Source organism: Hemicordylus capensis, chromosome 14, assembly GCF_027244095.1.
Source record: "Hemicordylus capensis ecotype Gifberg chromosome 14, rHemCap1.1.pri, whole genome shotgun sequence".
Taxonomy (NCBI): domain Eukaryota; kingdom Metazoa; phylum Chordata; class Lepidosauria; order Squamata; family Cordylidae; genus Hemicordylus; species Hemicordylus capensis.
The window spans coordinates 17,475,092-17,499,132 of NC_069670.1; the positions used below are offsets into that span (position 1 = coordinate 17,475,092).

The following is a 24,041-nucleotide window of genomic DNA, read 5'->3' on the forward strand; positions in this document are numbered from 1 at the left end:
TATCACATTGCAAGGTTGAGCCCTAGTCTTTAGAGGTTCCCAGTGCGGCTATCCAGAGGAACCCCCCCCCCAATATTTTAGGGATGGTTGGTGAGATGGAAAGTTTGCCCGATTGGGGTGTCACGAGGGGGCACTGAGTTTCTTCCACGAGTGGCGAGGGTTTGGGAGCATGTGTATTTGTGCTGGAGGAGGTGAGCTCGTGGGTGGGAAGCAGGCAGCTCAGGGTAGTTGATTTGCAACCCCTGGTGCTAAAATTAAAGGAGAAATGACACGGCTTTTAAAAGCTGCAAATTAAAGTGTCTTGAGGCTGTTATTAAGGCCTCTGCCTGGCCTGGCAGCCTCCAGCAGTAAGCGGGAGGAGGAGGTGGGGTGGAAACAGGCAGTGAAGCAGAGGAAAAGCAGCGAGAACTTGGGGGGGGGGGAAGAGGTATATTGTTGGCAATATTAAAATCTGACATAAAATTAAAATTATGTTGGCATAATGAGATTGTGTACGGGAGCTGGGAAATGGAAAATAAAGTGAAACGGCGAAGGAGTCACACTTAATTATGCTCCCCTTTCCCCCCACCCCCTGGGCTTGAGATCTATGCCTTGAAGTGGGTTGTGGCTCTGACATCGGGGAAAGGGGCTTAGCTCAGCCTTGCCACTGCTCTGCTCGCTCTGATGGCGTGAACAAAAGGGAGGGAGGTTGGAGACCTCAGAGATCTAAGGCAGAAGCTAGCTTATCCTCAGGCAGACCCAAATTTCCATTGGCCTGGGTGGCTGATATTGCAAGAGGAAGGCTGATTCGCTTCCCCGGACATCCCTGCGATGCTCATGAAAAACCTGTTTCCTGCCACCGGTGGCATGTGGTTGGGGGTTGACTTGGGTTCTAGCTTTTGGTTCATTGTTTCGGTTTAATTTGCCCAGCCTTTTACAGATGTGAACCATGTTGTTTCAAGTTGCATTATGCTGATCCTCAGCAATGGGAAGGGGGAAGTAGCATTATCTGTCAGCAATGTGTGCATAGCACAGGAATCCAAGAGAGAGAACATGGTAACATGGAGGAGAGCATCTGGGTAAAAATAACTGCAGAAGGACATAAGAACAGCCTGGTAGCTGGCTTCTACTGCAGACCACCATTGATGATGATGATGATGATGGTTTAAAACTTCAGATGCTTCAAGGAAGCAAGAATTAGTAATAATGGGGGACTTCAACTACCCGGTTATCTCTTGGGAGACAAACTCTGCAAAGCCTCAGAGACCCACCAAATCCCTGCCCTGCCTTTTTTGGCGGTTTCCTCTTTCAGAAGGTGGAGGAAGGAATGACAGGACCTGCTGCCCTTGACTTGATCCTAATCTGTAAGGGAGAGTTAATCAGTGAGGCTCAAGTGGTGGGAACCTTGCAGGGGAAGCAGTGTGGGAATTGTTGATCTTATGAGAAGCGAACGGCGGGTGTAGGCAAAGGTGTATCTTGGATTTCAGGAAAGCTCAGAGAAGAGCTCGGGAGGATTCCGTGGCTGGATAGAGTCATGGGGAAGAAACCCAAGACGGGTTGGAGCGCCACAAGAAAGAGTGGCTAAAGGAGGCACAGCCGCAAACGGTTCCTATGAGAAAGGAAAATGGGCGGTGTCTAAAAATGCCAGTGTGGCTGCACAAGAAGCTTAGTGGTGGAAGGGAGGAGGAGGAAACGGGAGAGGCCCACAGCTTAGCCATGGGGGAATGTGACCACCTGACAGAGAGAAGGCAGGACTACTCAACTCTTGTTTTGCTTCTGTCTCCAAAGGGCAGCTGTGCCCAACCTCACAAAAACAGCGTGAATGGTGAGGGGTCCGGGTTGACGTTCAAGACTGATACAGGCCAGGAAACACTTTTCTACCTTAAATGACTCCAGGTTTTCAGGGCTGGATGAATCTCTGTCATATCGTCTTGAGAAATCCCATAGAATGGGTGAAGTGCCCCAAGACTGGAGATGGGCTAATGTTATTTCTGCCAAAATGGTGGTGGTGGGGGGGGGGGAGAAAGGAGAATAAACTACAGGATGGTTGCCCTGATTTGGATGATGATGATGATGATGATGATGATGATTACATTTATATCCCGCTCTTCCTCCAAGGAGCCCAGAGCGGTGTACTACATACTTGAGTTTCTCTTTCACAACAACCCTGTGAAGTAGGTTAGGCTGAGAGAGAAGTGACTGGCCCAGAGTCACCCAGCTAGTTTCATGGCTGAAGGGGGATTTGAACTCTGGTCTCCCTGGTCTCTAACCACTACACCACACTGGCTTTCCATAATAGCAGTGAAGATACTAGAGAGGAGAGCTGGTCTTGTGGTGGCAAGCATGACTTGTCCCCATAGCTAAGCAGGGTCTGCCCTGGTTGCATATGAATGGGAGACTTGATGTATGAGCACTGCAAGTTATTCCCCTCAGGGGATGAAGCTGCTCTGGGAAGAGCATCTTGGTTTCAAGTTCCCTCCCTGGCAGCATCTCCAAGACAGGGCTGAGAGAGATTCCTGCCTGCAACCTTGGAGAAGCCACTGCCAGTCTGGGTAGACAATACTGAGCGAGATGGACCTATGGTCTGACTCAGTATATGGCAGCTTCCTATGTTCCTAAGGACATGATAAAGCCATCAGTCTGTAAGGACCTTTGTAACAATGCAGTGAATAGAGGAAGGTAGCATGGATTTGCCAAGCATCAATCCTGCCAGATTCATCTTATCTCCTTTCCTGATAGGGTTACTATGTTAGTGGATGGTGGGGATGCTGTGGACATAATTGATCTTGATTGCTGAAACTGACCAAGTTTGATAAAGTTTCCTGTGATATTTCTGTTAGCAAAACGGGTCAAATTTGGACTAGATGATTCACAACTGGTTGGAAAACCGTACTCAAAAATTGCTCACCGATGGCCCGTCATCAAACTGTAGGGAAGTTTTTGGTGGGGTTCCTATCCTGGGCTTGCTACTCTTCAACATTTTTATCAGTGATTTAGTTTAAGGGATGGAGGGGGTCCTCATCCAACTTTTAAATGACAGAAAACTGGGACGAATAGTTAATGCTTCAGAAGACAGGCATAACATTCAAAATGGCATTGATAGAATGAGCAACTGGCCTGGAACAAAGAGAAGTAAATTCATCAGGGGCAAATGCAAAGTTCTGCCGTTAGGCACAAAGAAAGAAAGAAAACCAAATGCACAAGAATAGAATGGGGGATTCCTGGCTTGGCTATGATACACGATTTTAGGGTTGTAGTCCATCACAAGCTGAACATGAGCCAACGGTACGAAGCAGCTGCAACAAAGGCGAATGTGATTCCAGGCTGCATTAACAGAACCCACAGTTTTTGAGCAATCATAGTTCTACTCTGTCTTGCGCTAGTCAGACTCCGTCAGCAGTGCTGTGTCCTGTTCTGAGCGACACAGTGCAAGAGGGATGTAGTAGGCAAATTGTGATGGGTTCAGGAGAACGGGCAGTGAAAGTCTGGAAAACAAGCTCTCCGAGGAAAGGCCGATGGAGGAGAGAAGGTGCTGGAAGCAGAGACATGGCAGCCCTCCTCCAAGACCTACAGGGCAGCCACCCAGAAGCGGGCAATGGCTCTCCCTTTGCTGTCCAGAGGGCAGGGCTAGATTGAATCGGCTTAAGTGATAGGAGGGTGGATGTTGGCTGGATATTAAGATAAGTGTTTTAATGGCAAGAGCAGTTGGACAATGGGACCCGTTTCCGTGTGTGTGTGTGTGTGTGTGTGTGTGTGTGTGTGTGTGTGTGTGTAGGGGCAGGCTCTCCCTCACTGAAGGTCTTCAAGCAAAGGCTGGGCGGGCAGCCATCCATTGGGGATGCTCTGATTCTGCATTTCCGGCCCTGAGCAAGGGGTTGCCCTCGTTGGCCTCCCAAGACCCCTTCCAGCTCTCGGATGCTAGATGAGCCTGTGAGTTGGGCCCCGACTTCCTTCTCTACACATGAGGAGCCGAGGCTCCAGGTACTAATGAGTCACCTGGCAGAAGTGGGATTTGGAGGAGCCCAGGGCTCTTTTTAGTGCTCCAGGATTGTGTGTAGTGTGTGTGTGTGTGTGTGTGTGTGTGTGTGTGTGTGTGTGTGTGTGTGTGGGCATGCTCCCTCCCTCGCCCTGCATCAATGAAAGACCTGCTTCCGATGGGCGCAGGCGGGGGCTATATGGCAACATCTGGCTGGGAACAGCTGCCACCCTGGAATTGTTTGTCGCTGCTTGCTGTGTCAGCTCGAGAGACGAGGGGGGGCTTGGCCGCCTTTGTGGGAGGAAGCACATGGCCCACCTCCAACAACTCAAGCAGGCAGGACCTCTGCGTGCCCCCCCCGCCCCATTTGCCACCCTTGGAGGAAAGGGGTGGGATGCGTTTTGACCCCAGGGCCCCGAATCTCTCCGGTCGGTCTGGGTGGTGGGCTGGCTCCTCACTCCCTCTCCCTGGTGCCACAGCCCAGCAGCCCGGCTGCTCCTGCCACCGCCTGGCGCTGCTCCGTGCAGCCTGTGGGCGAGGTGTTGCTCTCACCCGCCCCCGCCCCCGGCAGCTCAGGAGCACGGCTGCTGCCGGAGTGAGTCTCTCTGCGGAGGTGCAGGTGTGAATGTCACTTAGCAGGGCCATGCTGACAGATCGTGGGTGCCGCCTTCGGAGTCGTCGTGGCGTGAGCGGGCACGGGGAAGGTGGAGGTGGTGTCCAGGCATCGTGGCTCTCTCGGTGGCTCTGAGAGCGAAGGTGTGGGGAGGGGGGCCTCGGAAGGGTCCCCCCCTCCCAGTTCTAAAGCAGGAGGGAGACATTCTTCGCTGCAGCAGGGGCGGCCGGAGGCATCACAGTACCCGAGAGGAGGCCCAATGCTGCCTTGCCCGGGAGGTGCGCCCCGCTCTCGGCAGACTCAGAAGTGGCCCAGGCGGGCAGGGGGAGAGAAGGCTGCCCGGAGCCCTTGCTTGTGCGTCTGGGGCAGACTTGGGAAAGGGTAGGAGGAGAAAGGGACTGCCGCCACCCCTCTTTCTCCCATCCTCCTTGCACAGCTTGCCAGGCTCAGGGTGGCAGCAGCAGCGGGCATCTGGCCGCCCCGCTGGCACCCCAAGAGGCTGCCCCCCGAGGTGGCTGCCTCACTTCGCCTCACAGAAGGGCCGCCCCAGAGCTGAGCCAGCACGGTGCCCACCTAGCCCAGGCCGGAGTTACCAGGGCCTGCTCACTTTGGGGGTGGTGCTCGGCAGAGCCGTGGCGCCCAAAGGGGCACAGGCCCCATGCAGAGATGGTGCGGCCTGGTACGTTGGCATGAGCTGGCAGGTGGGCGGCCCTGGCCGGCCTCGGCAGGGCCCTGCAGTGAGCCCGAGGCTCCTGGCAGGGAGAGTGTGGTCCCCTGCCTGCCTGCCTTCCAGGCCTCGTCTGGGTTCCGTCTCTCTATTATCTCCCCGCGCCAGACCAGAGAAGTGTCAGGCGCAGGGACGGGGACGGGGGTTGAGATTAGGAGCCCATTAGGGGATATTAGACTTCCATTTAGCGCTGGGGTTTCTCGGCTGATACGGGCATCTGGAGAGGGAGGGGCCCCCCGGCTGGAGGGTCCCCCCTCCCGCCCTGTCTGCTAATGAAATGTCACTCCATGTGGCGATTCTCCCCCCACTCCCTTCCCCACCCCCGTGTATGGAGCCGCGTCGACAGAAAGCTTTCACGGACCTAATAAACTGGAAAGATTTGTCTGGCGCACAGAAACCGGAGGCAGCGGGAGCTGGTTCTGTCGCTGTCCGGGAGGTGCCCGGGCATTGCCGCTCCCGCCCCGAGTGGCTCGAGGCCCCTGCTCTCCTTCTCGGGGCGGGTGGGTGGGGGTCTTAGATGTTGCGGGTGCAAGATGTGCCCTCTGGGACCCTGCTCCCTAATCCCACACTGCCGGGGGGGCTGCTTGTAGTTCCTCTCAGTGGCAAAGGAAAGGCATTCTGCACATGCCCAAGCAATCTCTCGACATCTGTGATTAATTCACAACTGTTGCGGCTGGGAGCCAGCATTGGGAAAAGGCTTGGTGGCTGTTCCTGAGTGGGGAGGGGAACATAAGGGCAGCCCCACTGAATCCAGGCAGTCCTGATTTTCCCAGTGGCCAACCAGGCGCTTCTGAGAGGCCCACAGGCAGGGCATGAAGGCATTTGGCCACTTGCGCTGCAGCTTCCCAGCAACCAGTATTCAAGGGTATAGTGCGCTTGCACCTGGAGGTTCTTCACAGCCCGCATGACAAATTGCCACTGATAGACTTCTCCTCCTTTGCACGTTGGTCAAACTGCCTTTGAAAGGAAAGCTGCATTGCTTTCATCTGATTCAGGAGAGAGGAAAGGAAATCCTTCTTCGCGCAGCCCATAATCAAGGCTTCGCTGATTATGCACACACTGGAGGACTTCTGGGGCTGAGGCCAGGCCCCTAAAAGAGCCCTGACGGGGAGGCAGCCCAGACGTCCCCTCTGCCCATGCTCCTCCTCCGTGGCAGAGCTCCGGCTTGGCCTGCAGGAGGTCCCAGGTTCAACCCCTGGCAGCATCTCCAGGTGAGGCTGAGAGAGACGCCTGCCTGCAGCCTGGGAGAGCTGCTGCCAGTCAGTGTCGGCAGTCCTGGGCTAGAGGGACGGCTGGTGTAACGCACCCCATAGATCCCAGGGGTCTTAGAATCTTCTCCTAGAGAGGGAGGTGTCTTGAGGCAGCCGGTGCATCTCCTCTCTGGTGTGAATCCCTCCTCCTCTCTTTCTCGCTGGCTGTGCCAGAGCTCCAGGGGGGCGCTCAGAAGAATCCTCCGCCTTTCTTTCCCTGCATTATTCCGAGGAAGATGGTGAGCCGGGGGGGGGCCTTGTGAAAGGGCCGCTGGCACCCAGCTGCGGGCAGCCTTTGGTTGGTCTTGGAAGTTTGATTTGGAGCTGCTGCCGTTAGCAAATGGGGGCTGGCGGGCGTTGCTTCCCTGAGCTTTCCTTCACTGGGCCTTTCCTCCCTTCCAAGGAATTCTGTGTCTGCCTAGACACCCCACCTTGCAGAGGTCCTTGCCAGATGCAACCTAGGAAGAGGGCCACCCACAAGCTACTTGGTGGCGGCGGGCGGGGGGCGGGCACTCTGCACATGCTCAGAAATGCTTTTGTTATCATTGCTTCCCTTGTTTGAGGGGTATCCAGAATGAGTTCTTTGAGCCTCAACTGCAAACTAAGCCCTGGAGGATGGATTCCCGGAAGGGACCAGGCGGATGGATTTCACCAGGGAATCCGGGTGCCCTCACCCTTTCCCCCAAGCCCTTTCTAAGTGACGCTTATGGTTCCCCCCTTAACTCCAGAACAACCCCGTGAGGTGGGCTGAGTAGGTGGCTCGTCATCCGCGGTGGTTTGTAGCCCAACAGGGAATGCCACCTGGGACTCCTTGGTCTCCAGTGGTTGTTGAACTACAACCCCCATCATCCCCCGTGGCTGGGGATGATGGGAGTCGTAGTTCAGCAAGAGCCGGCGAGCCAAGGCTGCCTGCCTCTGCCCGGACTGCTCCCCTGCCCACTCCCCGCCTGGGCTCTCAGTACCTCCTGCCGGCCTGCCTGACCTCTGTCACCTCCCTCCTCTGTCTCCATCTCTGGGAAGGGGGTCCAGAGGGCTCTGTGACCGGCAGGTCGGTCACCTGGGTTCCTGTTCCGCTCGAGAAGGACCTCTTTGGGATCTAGGCTGCCAACCTTTTTAACCAGCCCCTGCAGCTGCGCCTTGCCCAGCAGCTTGACGCCCTTGTGTTGAAAACCATTAAAGCCCTTTGAATGGCCTGCTTTTAAAATTCCACCTTCATGGCCTGCCAAATGTCTCCGCAGCCGGCCGGGCCGGGCTTTGCCAGCCAGTCGGCAACCCTCTTTGAACCCCAGCTCAGCCTTTCAGATTCCATCCCTACCCCTTTGAAGGGTTTGGAAGCAGCCTGGGCCAAGCGGACCCCTCCCGCCTCCAGGGTTCCTCCAGAAGGGCTTGGACCGGCCTCCAGCCTGCCTGGCCTCCCTTCTGCTCGTGCTTGGCTCAAAGCCCTTTCAGTGGCTCTAGGAGCAGCCGGGAACCACGGCCGAAAACAGCCCTGCATCTCGAAAGCGGGGTGCAGAGGTCGGCCCTCCTTTCCCACGGGGGAGTCACGCCTCGGCTTGTGCCCTTCTCTCAGCAATCGGCACCGTCCTGCCCCCTCCCCCTTTCACTTGCCCAGAGAGGCACACGTGGCTTCCTTTCCTCGCGCAAGGGCTATCATTGAGAGCCAGGCTGGTGTAGGGGCTGCTTGAGGCTGGAATGGGCGAGAACCCCGTGCAAATCCCGTCCGGAAGGGCCTGGGCTGGCCCTTGGAGCAAGTCACTCACTCACAGCATCGCCTTCCCATCTGCAAAGCGCTTTTGCCCCCAAAAGCCCCCATGGCTTTTGCCCCACCCTTTGAGACAAGAATCGGAGCATTTTAAAGTAGGAAGGGGCCTCGGGGGTCAGCCCCCCGCTCATTGCAGGGCACAGCTACAGCATCCCTGACAGGGTGGCCATCTCCGCGGATATTTCCCCGCGGATATCTGGCCTCTGTTTGCAAACTTCCAGTGACGGAGAGCACCCACCACTGCATGAGGCAGGCTGTTCCACTGCCTCACAGTCAAGAAATCCCTCCTAACATCTAACCTAAGCCTGCTCCCTGGTCATTTCAACCCACTGGTTCTACGTGGCTCCTGTTCCTGTTTCACAGACGGGGAGCGGAGGCCGAGAGATCTGCTAATGAAAGCTAGACGAGAAGCCTGCCCAGGCTGTTTTACTCGAGAGGCCCGTATCCCTTCGTCCGTAGGACCCCCTGCCCTTGCAGCCCCAGAATGTTTTCAGGAAGAAGGGGCGAGGGCAGGCCTCCAAGGGCCAGCATGCCGTTGGAGCCACAAGAGAGTCCCGGCGCCCTGCATCATGGGCTTCCGATAATCCCCCTCCTCTGCTGACCATGAATTTGGAGTGACCGTTTCCCCAAGTTTGTCCTCAGAAAGGGCAATGATCAGACCCCCACCTGGAATACAGCGTCCAGTTCTGGGCACTGCCTTTTCAGAAGGGTTGGAATGACAGGGAAGTGGATTCAGGCCAGGCATGGGGAGGGGTGACCAAGAGCTGTAGCTGGTGGGTTGTGGAACAGCCTGCCTCATGCACGGAGGGACTCTCCTACACTGGACAACCATCTGGCAGAGATGCTGTAGCAGGTTCCTGCACTCCGAGAAGAGCGCTGAGGTCCCTCCCGGCTGCAGCATGCTGGGATTCTATGGGGATCCCCACTTCTGCCAGTTTGCCTGCATGGCGACTGCAGGAGAACCCCACACACAGGCCTTTTGACTAACCCGATACTCAACTTCTTGTCTGTAATTGACCTGGAATGACTGTCACTCCGAGGGCCCAGACTCATCGCCACCACCACTGAAAACTAGGGAGAGGGGAGGAACATAGGAAGCTGCCATATACTGAGTCAGACCCTTGGTCCATCTTGCTCAGTATCGTCTGCACAGACTGGCAGCGGCTCCTCCGAGGTTGCAGACAGGAGTCTCAGTCTCAGCCCGATCTTGGAGATGGCGATGCTGCCTGGGAGGGAACTTGGAACCTGGATGCTCTTCCCAGAGAGGCTCCATCCCCTGAGGGGAATCTCTTCCAGTGCCCACACTTCTAGTCTCCCTTTCATATGTCAACCAGGGCGGACCCTGCTTAGCTAAGGGGACAGGTCATGCCTGCTACCACCAGACCAGCTCTCTTCCCTTCTCCTTTCGGATGGTCAGGGAAGCGGCTTGGACGGCTGTGGCCCCGGTCCCGCTGACCCCCAGCTCTGGGAAGCCCCGCCTGCAAGGGGTCTTGGGTTGCCAGCTGGTCCGTGCCAGGCGAGCCCCTTCCCTCCCTCCCTGCCTCGCCACAAGAGCCTTGGCTGCGGCTGCCGCTGCCAGGAGGTGCTTTTCTCCTTTTAGCTGGTTTCCACTTTCGCTCCTTCCTCGCCCCCACACCGACACCCACCCAGTCTGTCATTCCATCCGTCTCCCACCCGCCTGTATTTATAGCTCGCAAACAGGTTGCAATCCAGACCTTGCTTCTGCTGCAGCTCCCAAACGCTGCACAGTGGGGTCTGTGTGTGTGGGGGGGAGGTTGACGGGGTGGGGGGAAGAGAGCAGCAGGGAAGGGGGTGGCCCAGGCCTTCCTCACCCCCAACTTCAGTGCTTCTCTCTTGAAAGAAAAGAGGCTCAGCTCAGGCCTTCCCCAGGTTTGGGGAGCAAAGCATGGCTCCTGGGGATGGCGGGCAGGGGGAGACTTTGCGCATGCTCAGAGGCAAACTCGTCGTTTCAGGTATGCCCCAGGACTCGCGAAGGACCACGGCCTGTCAAAGGGATACGCTGAGGAGAGGAGAGCTGGTCTTGTGGTAGCAAGCATGACTTGTCCCCATAGCTAAGCAGGGTCTGCCCTGGTTGCATCTGAATGGGAGACTAGAAACGTGAGCACTGGAAGAGATTCCCCTCAGGGGGATGGAGCCACTCTGGGAAGAGCAGAAGGTTCCCAGTTCCCTCCCTGGCAGCATCTCTAAGATAGGGCCGAGAGAGACTCCTGCCTGCAACCTTAGAGAAGCCGCTGCCAGTCTGTGAAGACAATACTGAGCTAGATAGACCAGTGGTCGGACTCAGTATATGGCAGCTTCCTATGTTCCTATGCTGTTCTCCATCCCCCACATCCGAGACCCCTCTCTGGCTCTCTCTCTCTCTCTCTCACTCACACACACACACACACACACACACACACACACACCCCTGCCCCGCCTCCGTGCATGTTTGTGGCGATGACATCATGCCGTATGAGCTCACTGAGGCAGATTTATGACCCCAGGGAAGGTGAGCTCAGAAGAGGCGTGTCCGTCAGGATCGGGGGGGGGGGGGGAGGAGACCCAGGCCAGAGCTGCCGGGAAGGGAAGGCCGGGCCCCTGTCCCCCACTTCATAACCCCGGCTGAGCGTAGTAGAGGACAGGAGGACTGGACGGCCCCAAGTGAACCAGACATGCAGGCACAGAGATGACTGCAAGGAGGGCCAGAGTTGCAGGAAGAGCTGCCCCTCTGAAGCGGCCCTGGAATCCCAGACCTCCCTCTCAGAGTCCATTCTCTTCGCAGGGGCAGGGAAGCCCCACAGATCTCCTGGCCTCTTGGTTAACAGCTTTGCTTGTTTGCAGATGCTCGGCTGGAGAAACAGGGAGAAGCTGCCAGCCAAGCCACCCCCCACGCCCAGAATCGGGGCAGCCGCACAAGGCCGGCAAGCTCCGGAGGCGGCTTTTCCGAGCCTCTTTTCCTGGAAGGAAATGCAGCTGCCGGCAGCAAACTGAGCCCCAGGCCTCACCTCTGTCTTCTCAGGCATCCCCACTGCAGTCAGCCTAGCTCAGCGCTGCCCTTCTCCCCTCCAGCTGTTTTGAGGCACAAGGTAAAGTCGGTGTAGACTCCTAGCGCCCAGAGAGCCCTGTGGTTTTCTTTGGTAGGATACAGGAGGGGTTGACCATGGCCTCCTCCCGCCCAGTATGAGATGATGCCTTTCAGCACTTTCCTATAGCGCTGCTGCCCGATATAGGCAGTTCCCATTGTCTGGGAAGCATACCAGCGTGGATTTTAGCTCCTTGCTCCCTAGGCAAGTTACTTCCCCACTGCGCCTTTAGGTGGACTACAGTTCCCATAATCCCCAGCCACAGTGACCCCTTGTCAGGGCTTATGGGAGATGTAGGCCAACATTTGCAAAGGGACGAAGGTGGGGAGAGCTGGTCTGGTGGTAGCAAGCATGACTTGCCCCCTTAGCTAAGCAGGGTCCACCCTGGTTTACATATGAATGGGAGACTAGAAGTGTGAGCACTGTAAGATACTGCCCTTAGGGGGTGCCGCTGCTCTGGGAAGAAGAGAAGGTTCCCAGTTCCCTCCCTGGCAGCATCTCCAAGATCGGGCTGAGAGAGACTCCTGCCTGCAACCTTGGAGAAGCCGCTGCCAGTCTGGGGGGACAATACTGAGCTAGATAGACCAATGGTCTGACTCAGTATATGGCAGCTTCCGATGTTCCTATGAAGTTGCACAACCCATGTGTAGCCAGTCTGGTTTCGCATTGTTTGCTACCATTTGGGGTGCGGGTTGGCAGAAACAGAGTGCCCCTTAGGGTGTCCAGTTTCCTGCCCACCCCATGGATTGGGGATGGTTGCTCTGCATCTCTACTCAGTTGGGCAGGTGTACGGCATGTAGGAAGCGGCCTCCTGCGGAGTCTGACCCTCGGTCCATCGTGCTCAGTGTGGTCTGCACTGACTGGCAGCAGCTCCTCCTAGGTTCCGGGCTCAGGGGTCTCTCCCTGCCCTACCGGGAGATGCCACCAGGGAGGGAACCTGGGGCCTTCTCCTTGCCAAGCACTGTGCTGTGACACCACGGTGAAAGAGAGGTGCTCCTGAAGCGCACAATATTTCCAACTTAGCACTGAAGGAGAAATTCAGAGCCTCATCTCAGGTGCAGGATTCAGATAGCGGGGCAGGAGTTGCAAGGTGCGTGATGCCCATTTTACCCTCTAAAGGACTCCACGGCTGGGGATCAAACCTGGGCTGATGCCCGCCTTCCCTTTTGTGGCCCGGATCCTTCTTGCCTTCCTCGCTGCCGAGTCTCAGGCATTCTTTCTTTCAGAACACCCCACCCTGGATTACCCTGCTCTCCGTTTACATCTCCCCCCTTCAATTATTTCTCTTATAAGGAGCGATTGTATCTTTCCTCCCATCTTTCCTCAAATCTCAGGCAAGCGCGGCGTAATATTTACGAGTATGATTCACAACTTTATTTATATCGCCACCCCATAATAGTTGTCCTCTGCAGGGCTCACCAATAAAATAGCAAAACTGTACAATTAACATGCTTATAGAGCATGTTACGTGTTTAATGCCAGGTCTTAGCTCTGAAATGTGCGAAGTGGTGTTTTTTGTTTGTTTGTTTGTTTGAGGGGCGGGGTAACCCTGAGCATGTGCAGAGTGCCTGTCTTTCCCCACTGGGAGACACAGTCTTCCAGGCATGGATGGAAAGAAGGACAGCCGGTGTTTGGCCACTTCACCCTTCGAGGCCCCGCCCAGATTCTGCCCCAAAGTTGGCCTCTGCTCTGCCCCCCCTAAAGTAAGCCTGCAGAACTTGTGACCCCCCAGGCATGTACTGCAGCTTGGTTGCCTTGTCCCTGCATTCCGAGCCAGGCGCCAAGAACAGGGCTACCCAGCTGCTCATGGGCTGCTGACTGCAGCTGGTGTCCCCAAGGCCTCCTATAGCCGGCACCGGCCCTGTGGACTCGGCTCCATGGCCGCCTTCCGAGCTGACCACTCCATGGTCAGCTCCTCGAGCTCAGTATCGTCTACTCTAGACCAGGGTAGGCCACCTACCTTGGCTTTCCAGCGGAGGCAGCTGCCACCTACCGAGTCAGACCCTTGGTCCATCTAGCTCAGTATTGTCTACCCAGACTGGCAGCGGCGTCTCCAGGGTTGCAGGCAGGCCTGTCTTGGAGACGCTGCCAGAGAGGGAACTTGGAGCCTTCTGCGTGCAAGCATAGAGATGCTCTTCCCAGAGCAGCCCCATCCCCGAAGGGAGCGCTCCTGCTTCCAGATGAACCAGCAACCAGGGCATCTCCCACCAGCCGCTACCCTTGCTGCTCCAACGCATTCTCCAGCGGGATTCTCGGAAAGAATGCACTGATGTCTTTTTTGAATCTGCTTCCTCGTCATTTAGGAACCTAGGAAGCTGCCTTCTACTGAGTCAGACCCTTGGTCCAGCTAGCCCAGTATCGTCTACACAGACTGGCAGCGGCTTTTCCAAGGTGGCAGGCAGGAGGCTTTCCCAGCCCTCACTTGGAGGGAACATGCAGGTGCTCTTCCCAGAGCGGCTCCATCCCCTGAGGGGAGTATCTTGCAGTGCTCACACATGTTGTCTCCCCTTCAAATGCAACCAGGGCAGACCTTGCTTAGCTAGGGGGACAAGTCCTGCTTGCAACCACGGCTGGAGAGCCAAGGTTGCCTACCCCTGGTTTAGGTGGAGGGCAGGTCTTTTCAGGACCTACCTGAAGATGGTGGGTGCCAGGACTGCATGCCAAACAGGCGCTCTGCCTCTGAGCGATGGTGCCATCCCTAAAAAGGCAGACCCAGCAAGTTGCCCTCTACTGGGTCAAACTCCTTGGCGGCTAGCTCAGGCTCGTCTGCACTGACTGGCAGCAGCTCTCCATGGTTTCAGGCAGAAATCCTTCCCAGCCCTACCTGCTGATGCTGCCAGGGATTGGACCTCCGACTTTCTGCATGCCAAGCAGGTGCTCCACCGCAAGCTGTGGGGGCTTCTCCTGATGCTGCCTTCTACTGAGTCAGACTTTGGTCCATCTAGGTCAGTACTACCTACACTGACTGGCAGCAGCTCTCCAGGTTTCACTGGAGAGGCTGCCAAAGATGGAATAGGAAACCTCGGGGATGAAAGCAGACTGGAGGAGCTACAGCCTCCCCACACCCCGGCTTTCAGCCAGGAGTAAGCCCTAGGACTTCTTTTAGTGCTCAGCCCTGGAATGCGTGGCCTACAGCCGTCATCTCTGAGCATGTGCAGAGCGAGACTCTGCTAGGCCGAGTCTTTCCGGCAGGTTCCAGCTCCTCTTTCTAGCCATTAAGCCCAGGTCTGTATTCCTGGCCCGGCTCCCGCTCCAGAGAGAGGCCCTTCCCGCACCTTGCTGTCCTCTCTGCCAGCTTTCCAGTGCCTGGCTTGGAGACGCCGATTCCCGGACAGGCTTGGCGGCAGCAGCGCCTCGACCTTTGAAAAGCCGTCTACCTGCTTGGCCGGGCTGCTGGGAGAGGGGGCGATGGGGGCTGAGGGTGGGGCCCAAAGCGGAATCAGGCAGGCTTGCGGGGGGCGGCCCCCCTCAAATGACCTGGCTAGAGAGGAAAATGGTGCGGGAGGAGGCAGCGCTGGGTCGCTCCAGATGTGCGGTTAGACACCATCGGGCAGAGCGTTGGGGAGAGGGTTGCTCCGAGCTCACCTTTCGCTAGCGAGGGGCGGGATGCTGAGCCGGGATTTAGACGGGCTGCCTCGCTCAGCCTCGCTGTGTCATCCCTTGTCTTCTTTCTTTTTAGAAAAGGAAGGAAGACATCTAGGCGGAATTGTGCATTTGCCAGGGGTGGGGTGCGCACATTTAAACACCACCCCCCCCCATTTCGTCCCCTACCCTCCGACAGGGAAGGGTTGCCTCTCGGGCTGCCTCCCCTGGTGAGAACGTGTCTCTCCGCGCGGCACACGCCTAGCCGATGTGCCCCTGGCCAGAGCGGGGCGTGTGGACGCGGATCGGGGTCGGCAGGCTTGTGGAAGGGGGCCTCTTCTATCTAGAGAGAGAGAGATTTGTAGCGGAAGAGAGCGAGAGCTCCCGGTACTGCCTGCGCGAAGGGTCTGTTGCGCCCCGAGGGGACAGGCGAGTCTTGCCTGGGGGGAAGCGAGGAGGAGGAGGAGGGCTGATGAGCAGCTGGCTGGCCCTCTCGCCACTCTCTCCGCTCCCCCTCATCTTAAAGGAAAAGCGGCGGCGGCGGGGGGGGGGCACCGGTGCCGGAATGTGCGGTCTGGGGGGGGCGCATTTGTTTCCCTTTCGGGGCGGGGGCTCCTCGCCGGCGATTGGGCGCTGCATCCCGCCCCTCCCTCTTTCTCCTCCCTCCGCCGACCCCCCCTCCCATCCCAGCCTTCCCTCCGCTCTGCAGCAGAGACGCGCCGCGGAACCGAGCGAGGCTTCTTCTTTTTTTTTTTTTTAATTTTTTTGCTTGGGAAGGGACGGATCGCATCGCCTCGGCCGGGGGGCCCTTTCGGAGACACCTCCACCCGCTCCGCGGATTACAGCCCCCCCGGGATTTTTTTTTTGTTTGTTTGTTTTCCGCCTCTTCTGCGCGCTCTTCTTCTCCATCGCCTTTCCATCCATTTTTCTCCTCCCCCCCGTTCCTGGTCCATTTTCCCTCGCTCTTCCTCCCTTCCCTAGCCACCATGCCCGCCCCCGAGCCGTAGCCCCTTCCCCTCCATTTCCTCTGCCTCCCCCTCCTCCATAAATCTCTTTCCTCCCCCCCCCGCCCCAAGCCCCACGGAGCTCTGGATGGTGCCTCCCTCCTCGGCGTTGCCTCCTCCGGGGGGGGCCGGCCCTTCGCTGCTGCCGGGATGCTCCTGATGCCCGCCGGGCCGGGGGGTGGCCGTGAACAGGGGAGGAAGGCGGGAGGGGGCGTCCCGCCCCGTCGAAGCAGCCTAGTCCTGCGTCTCCCCGCTGGATTCTGACCGTCGGAGCTGCTTGGAAACGCCCGATTCCTCCTTCTTCTTCCTCCTCCCTCCCGCTCCTTTTGGGCTCCCCTGCTTTTGGAGAGGGGGAGCGCCTCCTTCCTGCCGGCGGGAACCTTCCTTTGGCGGGGGGCTCCTGGATTTTCCGTTCCGAGCGCCTTTCGGCCGCTGGCCCCTCCCTGCCGCCCGCGCCCGCTCCGGTGGGGGGCATTCGGGGGCCATCCCTGGCATGGCCGCCGCGCCGAGGATCTGAGGGCGGCGGCGGCGGCGGGCTCCTTGTCGGGCCCCCCTCCCGCGCCACCATGGCGCCCCCCGGGCCGCGGCGGGCCCCCGGCGCCGTCGGGGCCGTGCTGCTGCTGGTGCTGGCGGCCGTGGCCGGGCCCGCGGGGGCGGCGCGCGTCTCGTCGAGCCTCAGCACCACGCACCACGTGCACCACTTCCACAACAAGCACGGCACGGTGCCCATCGCCATCAACCGCACGCCCTTCCTCACCCGCGGCGGGCACGGTAAGTCGGGCGGAACGCGGGGCGGGGCGGAACGCGGGGCGGGGCGGGGCGCGCGCTGAGCCCGCGGCGGGGTCTCCGCCTGCCCCAGTCAGTCCTAAGCTCGGGGGGGGGCGTTCTCGGCCTTGGCTCCCCAGCTGTTGTGGCTGGGGGTGATGGGGGCTGTAGTCCTTCAGCATCTGGGGACCCAAGTTGGAGAAGCCCTGCTGCGCTCCTGCTTGGGGTCAGCTGCCCCAACGGCCCTCTCGGGCCAGCCTCAAAGGTGGGCCAAGCGCACGTCAGCTTTCCAGACTGCGATGGCCGCAGGTTGAGACAAGGCATGTGAGGTGGGAGGGGGGGCAGTAGATAGCGAGGTAGGCCCGGCTTGGCATGGCCAGCCTGCTTGCTGCAATGCCAGAGGGTGCTGGCTCTCCCTGCTCTCTTCCCCTCCCCCACTGTGGGTTTCCAGTTTAAATTTGGACGAAGGAAGGAGGCATCTGGGCTCACCTGCTCGCCTCACCTGGCAGCCCGAGCCAGGAAAGAAACCCAGGAGTCCTGTGCCCTCTTCCCCACACCTCTTGCTGGTGGACTTTCCCCCCTGGCTCCTTTTTACCCCAAACATGTACCTTGCTGGGGCAAGAATACACTGAGAAGCCTAGTGTAGTGCTTGGGATGGAAGGGGCAGCAGGTCAGAGATGAGCGGTCAGGGCCGTATTGTAGGGGGCAGGGAGGGCTCTGTCCCTGGGGTGTGCATTAGGCTGCTGACAAGTGTCAATTGGAAAGAAAGACGGTTTCACCAAGGCAGCTGCAGGTAGATTCATTTTGGAACTGCTGCTGGGGCAGGCTGAGGACAGGGGCTGACCCCTTCCTTTTCACCCCCTTGGCTGGAGAAGGAAGTGGGGGGAGCAGGTGACAGGAAAGGGGGAGGGGCAGGGTTGGGCCCCCCTGGTGGGGAAGCTGAAGTTGAATCCAGGCTTGGCCCCAGGACCTGTTTTCTAAGAGCACATTTTCCTTGGAGCTTGTGAGGTGGGACACCTGTGCATTTGTATACTTACCTGCGGGTTAGGAACAGAGGAAGCTGCCATATACTGAGTCGACCACTGGCCCATCTAGCTCAGTATTTGACTACACAGACTTCTCCGAGGCTGCAGGCAGGAATCTCTCTCAGCCCTCTCTTGGAGATGCTGCCAGGGAGGGGACTGGGAACCTTCTGATGCTCTTCCCAGAGCGGCTCCATCCCCTAAGAAGGGGAATCGCTTCCAGTGCTCACACTTCTAGTCTTTCATATGCAACTAGGGCAGACCCTGCTTAGCTAAGGGGACTAGTCCTGCTTGCCTCGGGGCATATGCAGAGGGCCGGCACGCTCATCTTCCTCTCTCTGTTTAGAAAAGAGGAGGGAGGCCGTGGCTCTCTGCCTCCCCTCTCTCCATACCTGGGCTGAGGTAGGTAGCTCTCTCCTCCCTCCTTCCCTGGCATTATGTAATAGCCGGGCCTCCCCAGCAACCTGATTGGTGCTCAGTTGTTCCCCTCACAACACACGTATGATGTGGGGGGGGGGAGTTGGCTGGCTCCCATCTCTCTCCCTGCATATCCATCCCCCACACCCTGCTCCAGGGTTGATGCACCTGGGCCAGCCCCTCCCAGCCCTTTCCCTAGGAGTCTGCTTGTCTACGCTCTGTGCCTGCTCCGTTTCTGGCTGGGATATAAAGCGGGGGCGGCCGGGCGGGGGGCAGGCGGTATATGTGAATGAGATGTCGTGAAGTCTGCTTCCAGATCTTCTTTGCACCTATGCAAGCAGCATTGGTGGGGGGGTTTACTGGGGGGGGAGGTCGGATGGAGCTGCTGCCCTCCTTTGCATTTGGGGCTTGGCTGCCCCGGGGTGACAGGTGTTTGCGTGCCCAGTCACCTGTGGTGGCGCTGCTTGCCGGCGCCCCTCTAGCTTGTGGGTCGGCGCATGGCTTGCCCCTGAGCAGGGTGCGAAGATCTGCAAGGAAGATGGCGCGAGAGGGCTCTCCGCGGTCAGGTGAAGGGCCCCGTTTCGGGCGCCCACAGGGGGCGGCGTGTCTGTCTCGGCATCCCTGCAAGGACCGGAGCATGGGGCCACGGGTTGGTTCACCCCGCCGGGTGTGTGTGCGCGTTGGCGGCGGAAGGGGCCCCGGATTCCGGCGAACCGCCGAGATGGGGGAGCTGCAGGGTCACTTCTCCGTGCGGCGACGTTTCCTGGGAGCGCTCTGACATTTTGTAGACAGGGAGCTGAGATGGCGGCTCGCCCCCACCTGGTCCTTCCCACCTTTCCAAGGAGTGTGGCCGGGCCTCCGTGGTGCGGAGGGTCAGGTCTCAGCCACCCCGCAAGCAACATCACCCCGTGGTGCCTTCCTTTCATTTCCTTTCGCCTCTCGGTTTAGGCTGTCGGTCTTGCGTGACGTTTTCCGGGTGGCATCCTTCTCCCCGCGTCCTAAACGCTCTCTGCTTTTGTCAGAACGCGAGAATACCTCGCAAATGAATCCAGAAATAATAGCGAGGTCAGATATGAGCTTTGCAATTATATATACGCGCTGGGGACGTTTTTTGCTGCTTAAGAGTCACTCATCGCAGAGTCTGCCAAGAACAGATTTAGTCTCTGCCGGTGACTGCTTGGGTTTTGGTGACAAAAGCATGCTTCCCGGTAGCCAAAAGCCGACACCAAATTGGGTGCAAATGTTCCACCGGAATGCCAGTTCTGGAGTTTGAAATGTGAATTTCGTATTCCTGCTCTGAGCAGGGGGTTGGACTAGAGGACCTCCAGGGTCCCTTCCTGCCCTGGCACTCCATGATTCTAATTTCCATCTTAACAGGAGTGATCATTCCACAGAACTCACATCCATTTCCATTCTGGTTTGTATTGTAGTATGCCAAGAAGGGGGTATATGGCTGATGTGGTGCACCAACATTTCTGTGTGTCTGTGTGTCACCCATCCCGTTGTGGATGGGACTTTGCCTCAGTGGTAGAGGCATCTGTTTAGTTTTCAGGAGGTCCCAGGTTCAATCCCTGGCATCTCCAGGTTGAACGGGGGGGGGGGAGATCCTCCTGGAGATCTGCTGCCAGTCAGAGTAGACAACTGAGCTAGATGGACCCAAGTGAGCCAGCGTGGTGTAGTGGTTAGAGTGCTGGACTAGGACCGGGGAGACCCGAGTTCAAATCCCCATTCAGCCATGAAACTAGTTGGGTGACTCTGGGCCAGTCACTTATCTCTCAGCCTAACCTACTTCACAGGGTTGTTGTGAAAGAGAAACTCAAGTATGTAGTACTCTGGGCTCCTTGGAGGAAGAGCGGGATATAAATGTAAAAATAAGAAGAAGAAGAAGAAGAAGAAGAACTTGACTCAGTATGAGGCTGCTTCCTACATTCCTGGCTGTTTATGATGTTGGGCTTTACCAGCTTATCAGGATGTGTGTGGCCTGTGTTGTGTCTCATTCTGTGTGTTGGAGCAAGAAAGCAAGTGTGTGAGATTGAGAGAGAGATAGAGAGGGGGATAGTTTGTGCATTTGTTTTAAGAGCTGCTTTGTGTAGTTGCCATTTGCGTCCCATGTAGCCTAGTGGGGTGTGTGTGTGTTAGTGGAGGGGCTTCATGGCTTGTGCTGGGGTCCAAGAACATCTCTGATTAGTTTGGTATTAGCTCTGAACCACTGTTCCCATCTAGGGTCTCCAGATGTTGTTGGACTTCCACTCCCATCATCCCCCTTGGCCGCTGTGGCTGGGGAAGAGGAGAGTTGTCCTGCAACAACTGTCCTGCATGTGCTCTTGTTTGTTTTAACTTCTGAAAAAGAGAGATCAGAGCTGCATCTTGCCCGGAAAACATACCCCCCTGCCCTTCGGCTCTGAGGTGGGCTGTCTGCACAGGCTCAGAGGTGTGTTCTTCCTTGCATGTGCCTGTCCTGAGGTGTGTCGTCGAAAAATAAATGTTGAACCTGAGCCCTGCTTTGGGTTCTGGAGTGTGTGTGCGCGCACCCCTATGCACAGCACGGTTCTTCCAGGGGGCTCCAGAGGGGAGCTCAGGAGGAATCAGGGCTGTTCTTCCCTTCAGAGTTCCCTCTTACACGGATTCCCAGCTGTTGTTGACTACAACTCCCAGAATCCCCAAGCAAAAGTCATTGCAGCTGGGGATTCTGGGAGTTGTAGTCAAGAACATCTGGGGATCCCTGTGAGAGGGAACATTGCTCCCATGCATTGGTGGTGGGTTTGGTCCTGTCTTTGACACAGTCCTGATCATCTCTGGTGCTCTGCTTCTGCCCTAACCAATCTGTCTAGGCCAGGATGCTGTTAAATCCAAGGCCTGCAGCTGCCGCCAGAAAGGGGCATTCTGGTCCACAGGCTCTAACCCAGGGATCCTCAGTGTTGGGTCCCCAGATGTTATTGGACCCAGCCCCAGTAGCCTTTGGTTGGGGATTATGGAAGTCCAATAACATCTGAGGACCCAATGTTGAGAATCCGTGCTCTAACCTATGCAGGATACAGCAGCTGGAATGGGACTCCGGACACCTGGGTTCTTTAGGAGGATGGGTGGAGGAGGTTACTTGCCTTCTGAGGGAGGCAGCAGGGCCTGTTGAATTAGAGTAGTGGGGAAAGCTGAGGGTAAGGGGCCCACCCGGGACCCTTTTTGTTCTTTCTTTCTTTCTTTCTTTCTTTCTTTCTTTCTTTCTTTCTTTCTTTCTTTCCATTTATATTCTGCTCTTCCTCCAAGGAGCCCAGGAGTACATAGTTAAGTTTCTTCTCACAACAACCCTGTGAGGTAGGTTAGGCTGAGAGAGAAGTGACTGGGGGGAGTGAGGAAAGTGCAGGAGAATTGCGGGGGGTGAGCCCTAGAGCTTGCATTCAGTCTTGGGACAGGAAGTGTTTGTTGGTTAATCAAAGAGCCGGTGAAGCAGTGCCAATGTAGTTATTTATTTATTTTTACAGTTATATCCCTCTCTTCCTCCACGGAGTGCAGAGGTGTGTACATAGTTATGTTTATCCCCACAACAGCCCTGTGAGGTAGGTTAGGCTGAGAGACGAGGGAGGGGCCCAGGGTCACCCAGTGAGTTTTATGGCTGAACAAGGCTTTGAACTTCCCACCACCACACACACACCCCGTGATAGTCCAGCACTCTAACCACTGTGGAGGCTGAAGTGGACTTTTTGAAGGGTTCGGCAAGGCGTGGGGGGGAACAGGTTTTTTCATCATGGCTTGCTGTCATGTTAGAGATGAATGCATCCCCCATGTTCAGGGGCAGTCTATCTCTGAGTACTAGTTGCTGGTCCCAAACAAGAGGAAGGCCATCACCTTTGTGACCCCATCGGTGAGCTTCCCAGAGGCACCCATCCGACCACTGTCGGGGATGGAATACCGGGCTAGATGGACTTTGGGCCCTTATGGAGAGTTGAGATGGCACGGCGGTACCCACTCTCTCTCTCTGCACGTGATCCCGATGGGGCTCCCTGGCACTGGGAGCAGGTGGAGGCTGCAGCCCCCTATACAGACTTCCTGCCTCCTGGGTCCCATTTGGTGTTTTTTGGGTTTTTTTTACTGTGAAGCCTTCAATGTACTGAAGTGACACCCTCCTTCTCCATGCCCTGCGAGGGGGATTTCGAAGATGGTGCCACATCTGACAGCGAGGGAGGGAGGCGGTTGGCTCCTGTGTCCCGTCGGACAAAGGCTGCACCGCAGTGAAGTCGGGAGAAGGTCGGAGACCCCCTGGGTGTCTGATCAAGCCCAAGTCCAGCCTTCCTGGGCCCATTCTTTCAGGGGAAGAATCCAGAATGTGCTTGTCTACCTATTGCAGTCTACCTTCAGTAGAGAAAAGGCTCTGATCCAAATTTTATCCTGCTCATCCTCTGAGCAGCCCAGATTAGTGTAGATGGGTATGTTTATCCTCACATCAACCCTGGGGGGTAGGTTAGGCTGAGAGAGAAGTGACTGGCCCAGAGTCCCCCAGTGACTTTCATGGCTGAATAGGGATGTGAATTCGGGTTTCCCTGGTCCTAGTCGAACACTCTGACCACTACCCCACACCCCTCCTGTGGTGTAGACAACACCACCTGGGAATCAGTGTTCCCTCTAATTTTTTTCATCTGTGTGCGGAATGAGTTTTGTTCTGGGCGGCAATTTCAAGGCAGGGTGTGCGCACATGTGCATTCAGAGTGGGGCCTTCCTGATTCAACCTGAGTGGGATCGAAAATTAACTGAGTGGAGCGTGTGAGTGTGTGAGCATGCGCACATGTGCAAACCTTAGAGGGAACACTGCTGGGAATCCCTGTTACAGGGAACACTGATTAAGCCCATACCTTGATGGTTGAAGCAGTGGGGAAATGTCTTGACTAGCAAGCCAGAGGTTGCCAGTTCGAATCCCCGCTGTATATCAGGCAGCAGTGATCTAGGAAGATGCTGAAAGGCATCATCTCATACTGCGAGGGAGGAGGCAATGGTCAACCCCTCCTGTATTCTACCAAAGATAACCACAGGGCTCTGTGGCCACCAGGAATCAACACCGACTCGAGGGCCTCCCCCATTCAGAGCACTTGGTGGAGATCAAGCCTTTTTGAGCTAAAATGGAGATCTGCATTTTGTCACAAACACTGACTGGATCGTACCCTGTTAGGTGTTGTTGTTGTTGTTGTTATTATTATTATCACCATCATTATCATTAATAACCACAATTAGTATAAAATTCAAACTAAAAAGTATTTTAAAAGCTAAAAACTGAGAGTTATAAAAACTAAAAACTAAAGAACTTACCAGATATAATAAAAAGGAGCATTAAAAAGCCTCCTTTAAAAGGTGTGTTTTTAGTTATTTTTTAAAAACACTGAGGGAGGGAGCATGGCGAAGCTCTTCAGGGAGGGTGTTCCAAAGCCAAGGGGCCACAACCGAAAAGGCCCTGTCTTTAGTCCCCACCAACTGGATCTCTGTTAGTGGCGGGGAAATGAGCAAGGCCTGAGACGATGAATGGAGGGCCCTGGCAGATTCTTATGGGCGAATGCAGTCTAACAGGTACCCAAGCCCTGTGTTTTGCTGGCTTTGAGTTTTTGCCAACCTGAGATTGTGCTCTGTGTGTTCTTTTAATTTTTAGCTAGATATAAGTGGGTTTGCCAAATGTGTCGCCGTAAACTTCTTTTTTTTGCTTTAAATTTTTATTGATTTTAACAATATCTTGAAAATCTCGTTACATCAAACTTTTTTTAAAAATTGACTTCCAACTCACCAATCAGCGCGAATCACTAACTATACAATTAACCTTTGCTATAATAATTCAAAACATATATCCTATAGCTTACCAAACTCGATTTTAGTCTACTCAACCT

General features: G+C 56.3%; 1 protein-coding gene across 25 annotated transcripts in view; it reads left to right on the forward strand.

Moving 5' to 3' along the window:
* NRXN2 (neurexin 2) overlaps positions 1 to 24,041 on the forward strand; it is a 366,798-nt gene that overhangs the window by 198,728 nt on the left and 144,029 nt on the right. For 4 of the 25 annotated variants that reach the window (XM_053278181.1, XM_053278183.1, XM_053278182.1 and 1 more), the window contains exon 1: positions 15,675 to 16,747. The exons of the other annotated variants lie outside the window; for them this stretch is intronic. In XM_053278181.1, the coding sequence (XP_053134156.1) occupies positions 16,543 to 16,747 (205 nt within the window). In that variant the 5' untranslated portion in view covers positions 15,675 to 16,542. Of the gene's footprint in view, positions 1 to 15,674; positions 16,748 to 24,041 lie in introns of those variants that run through there. 25 annotated transcript variants of the gene reach the window in all.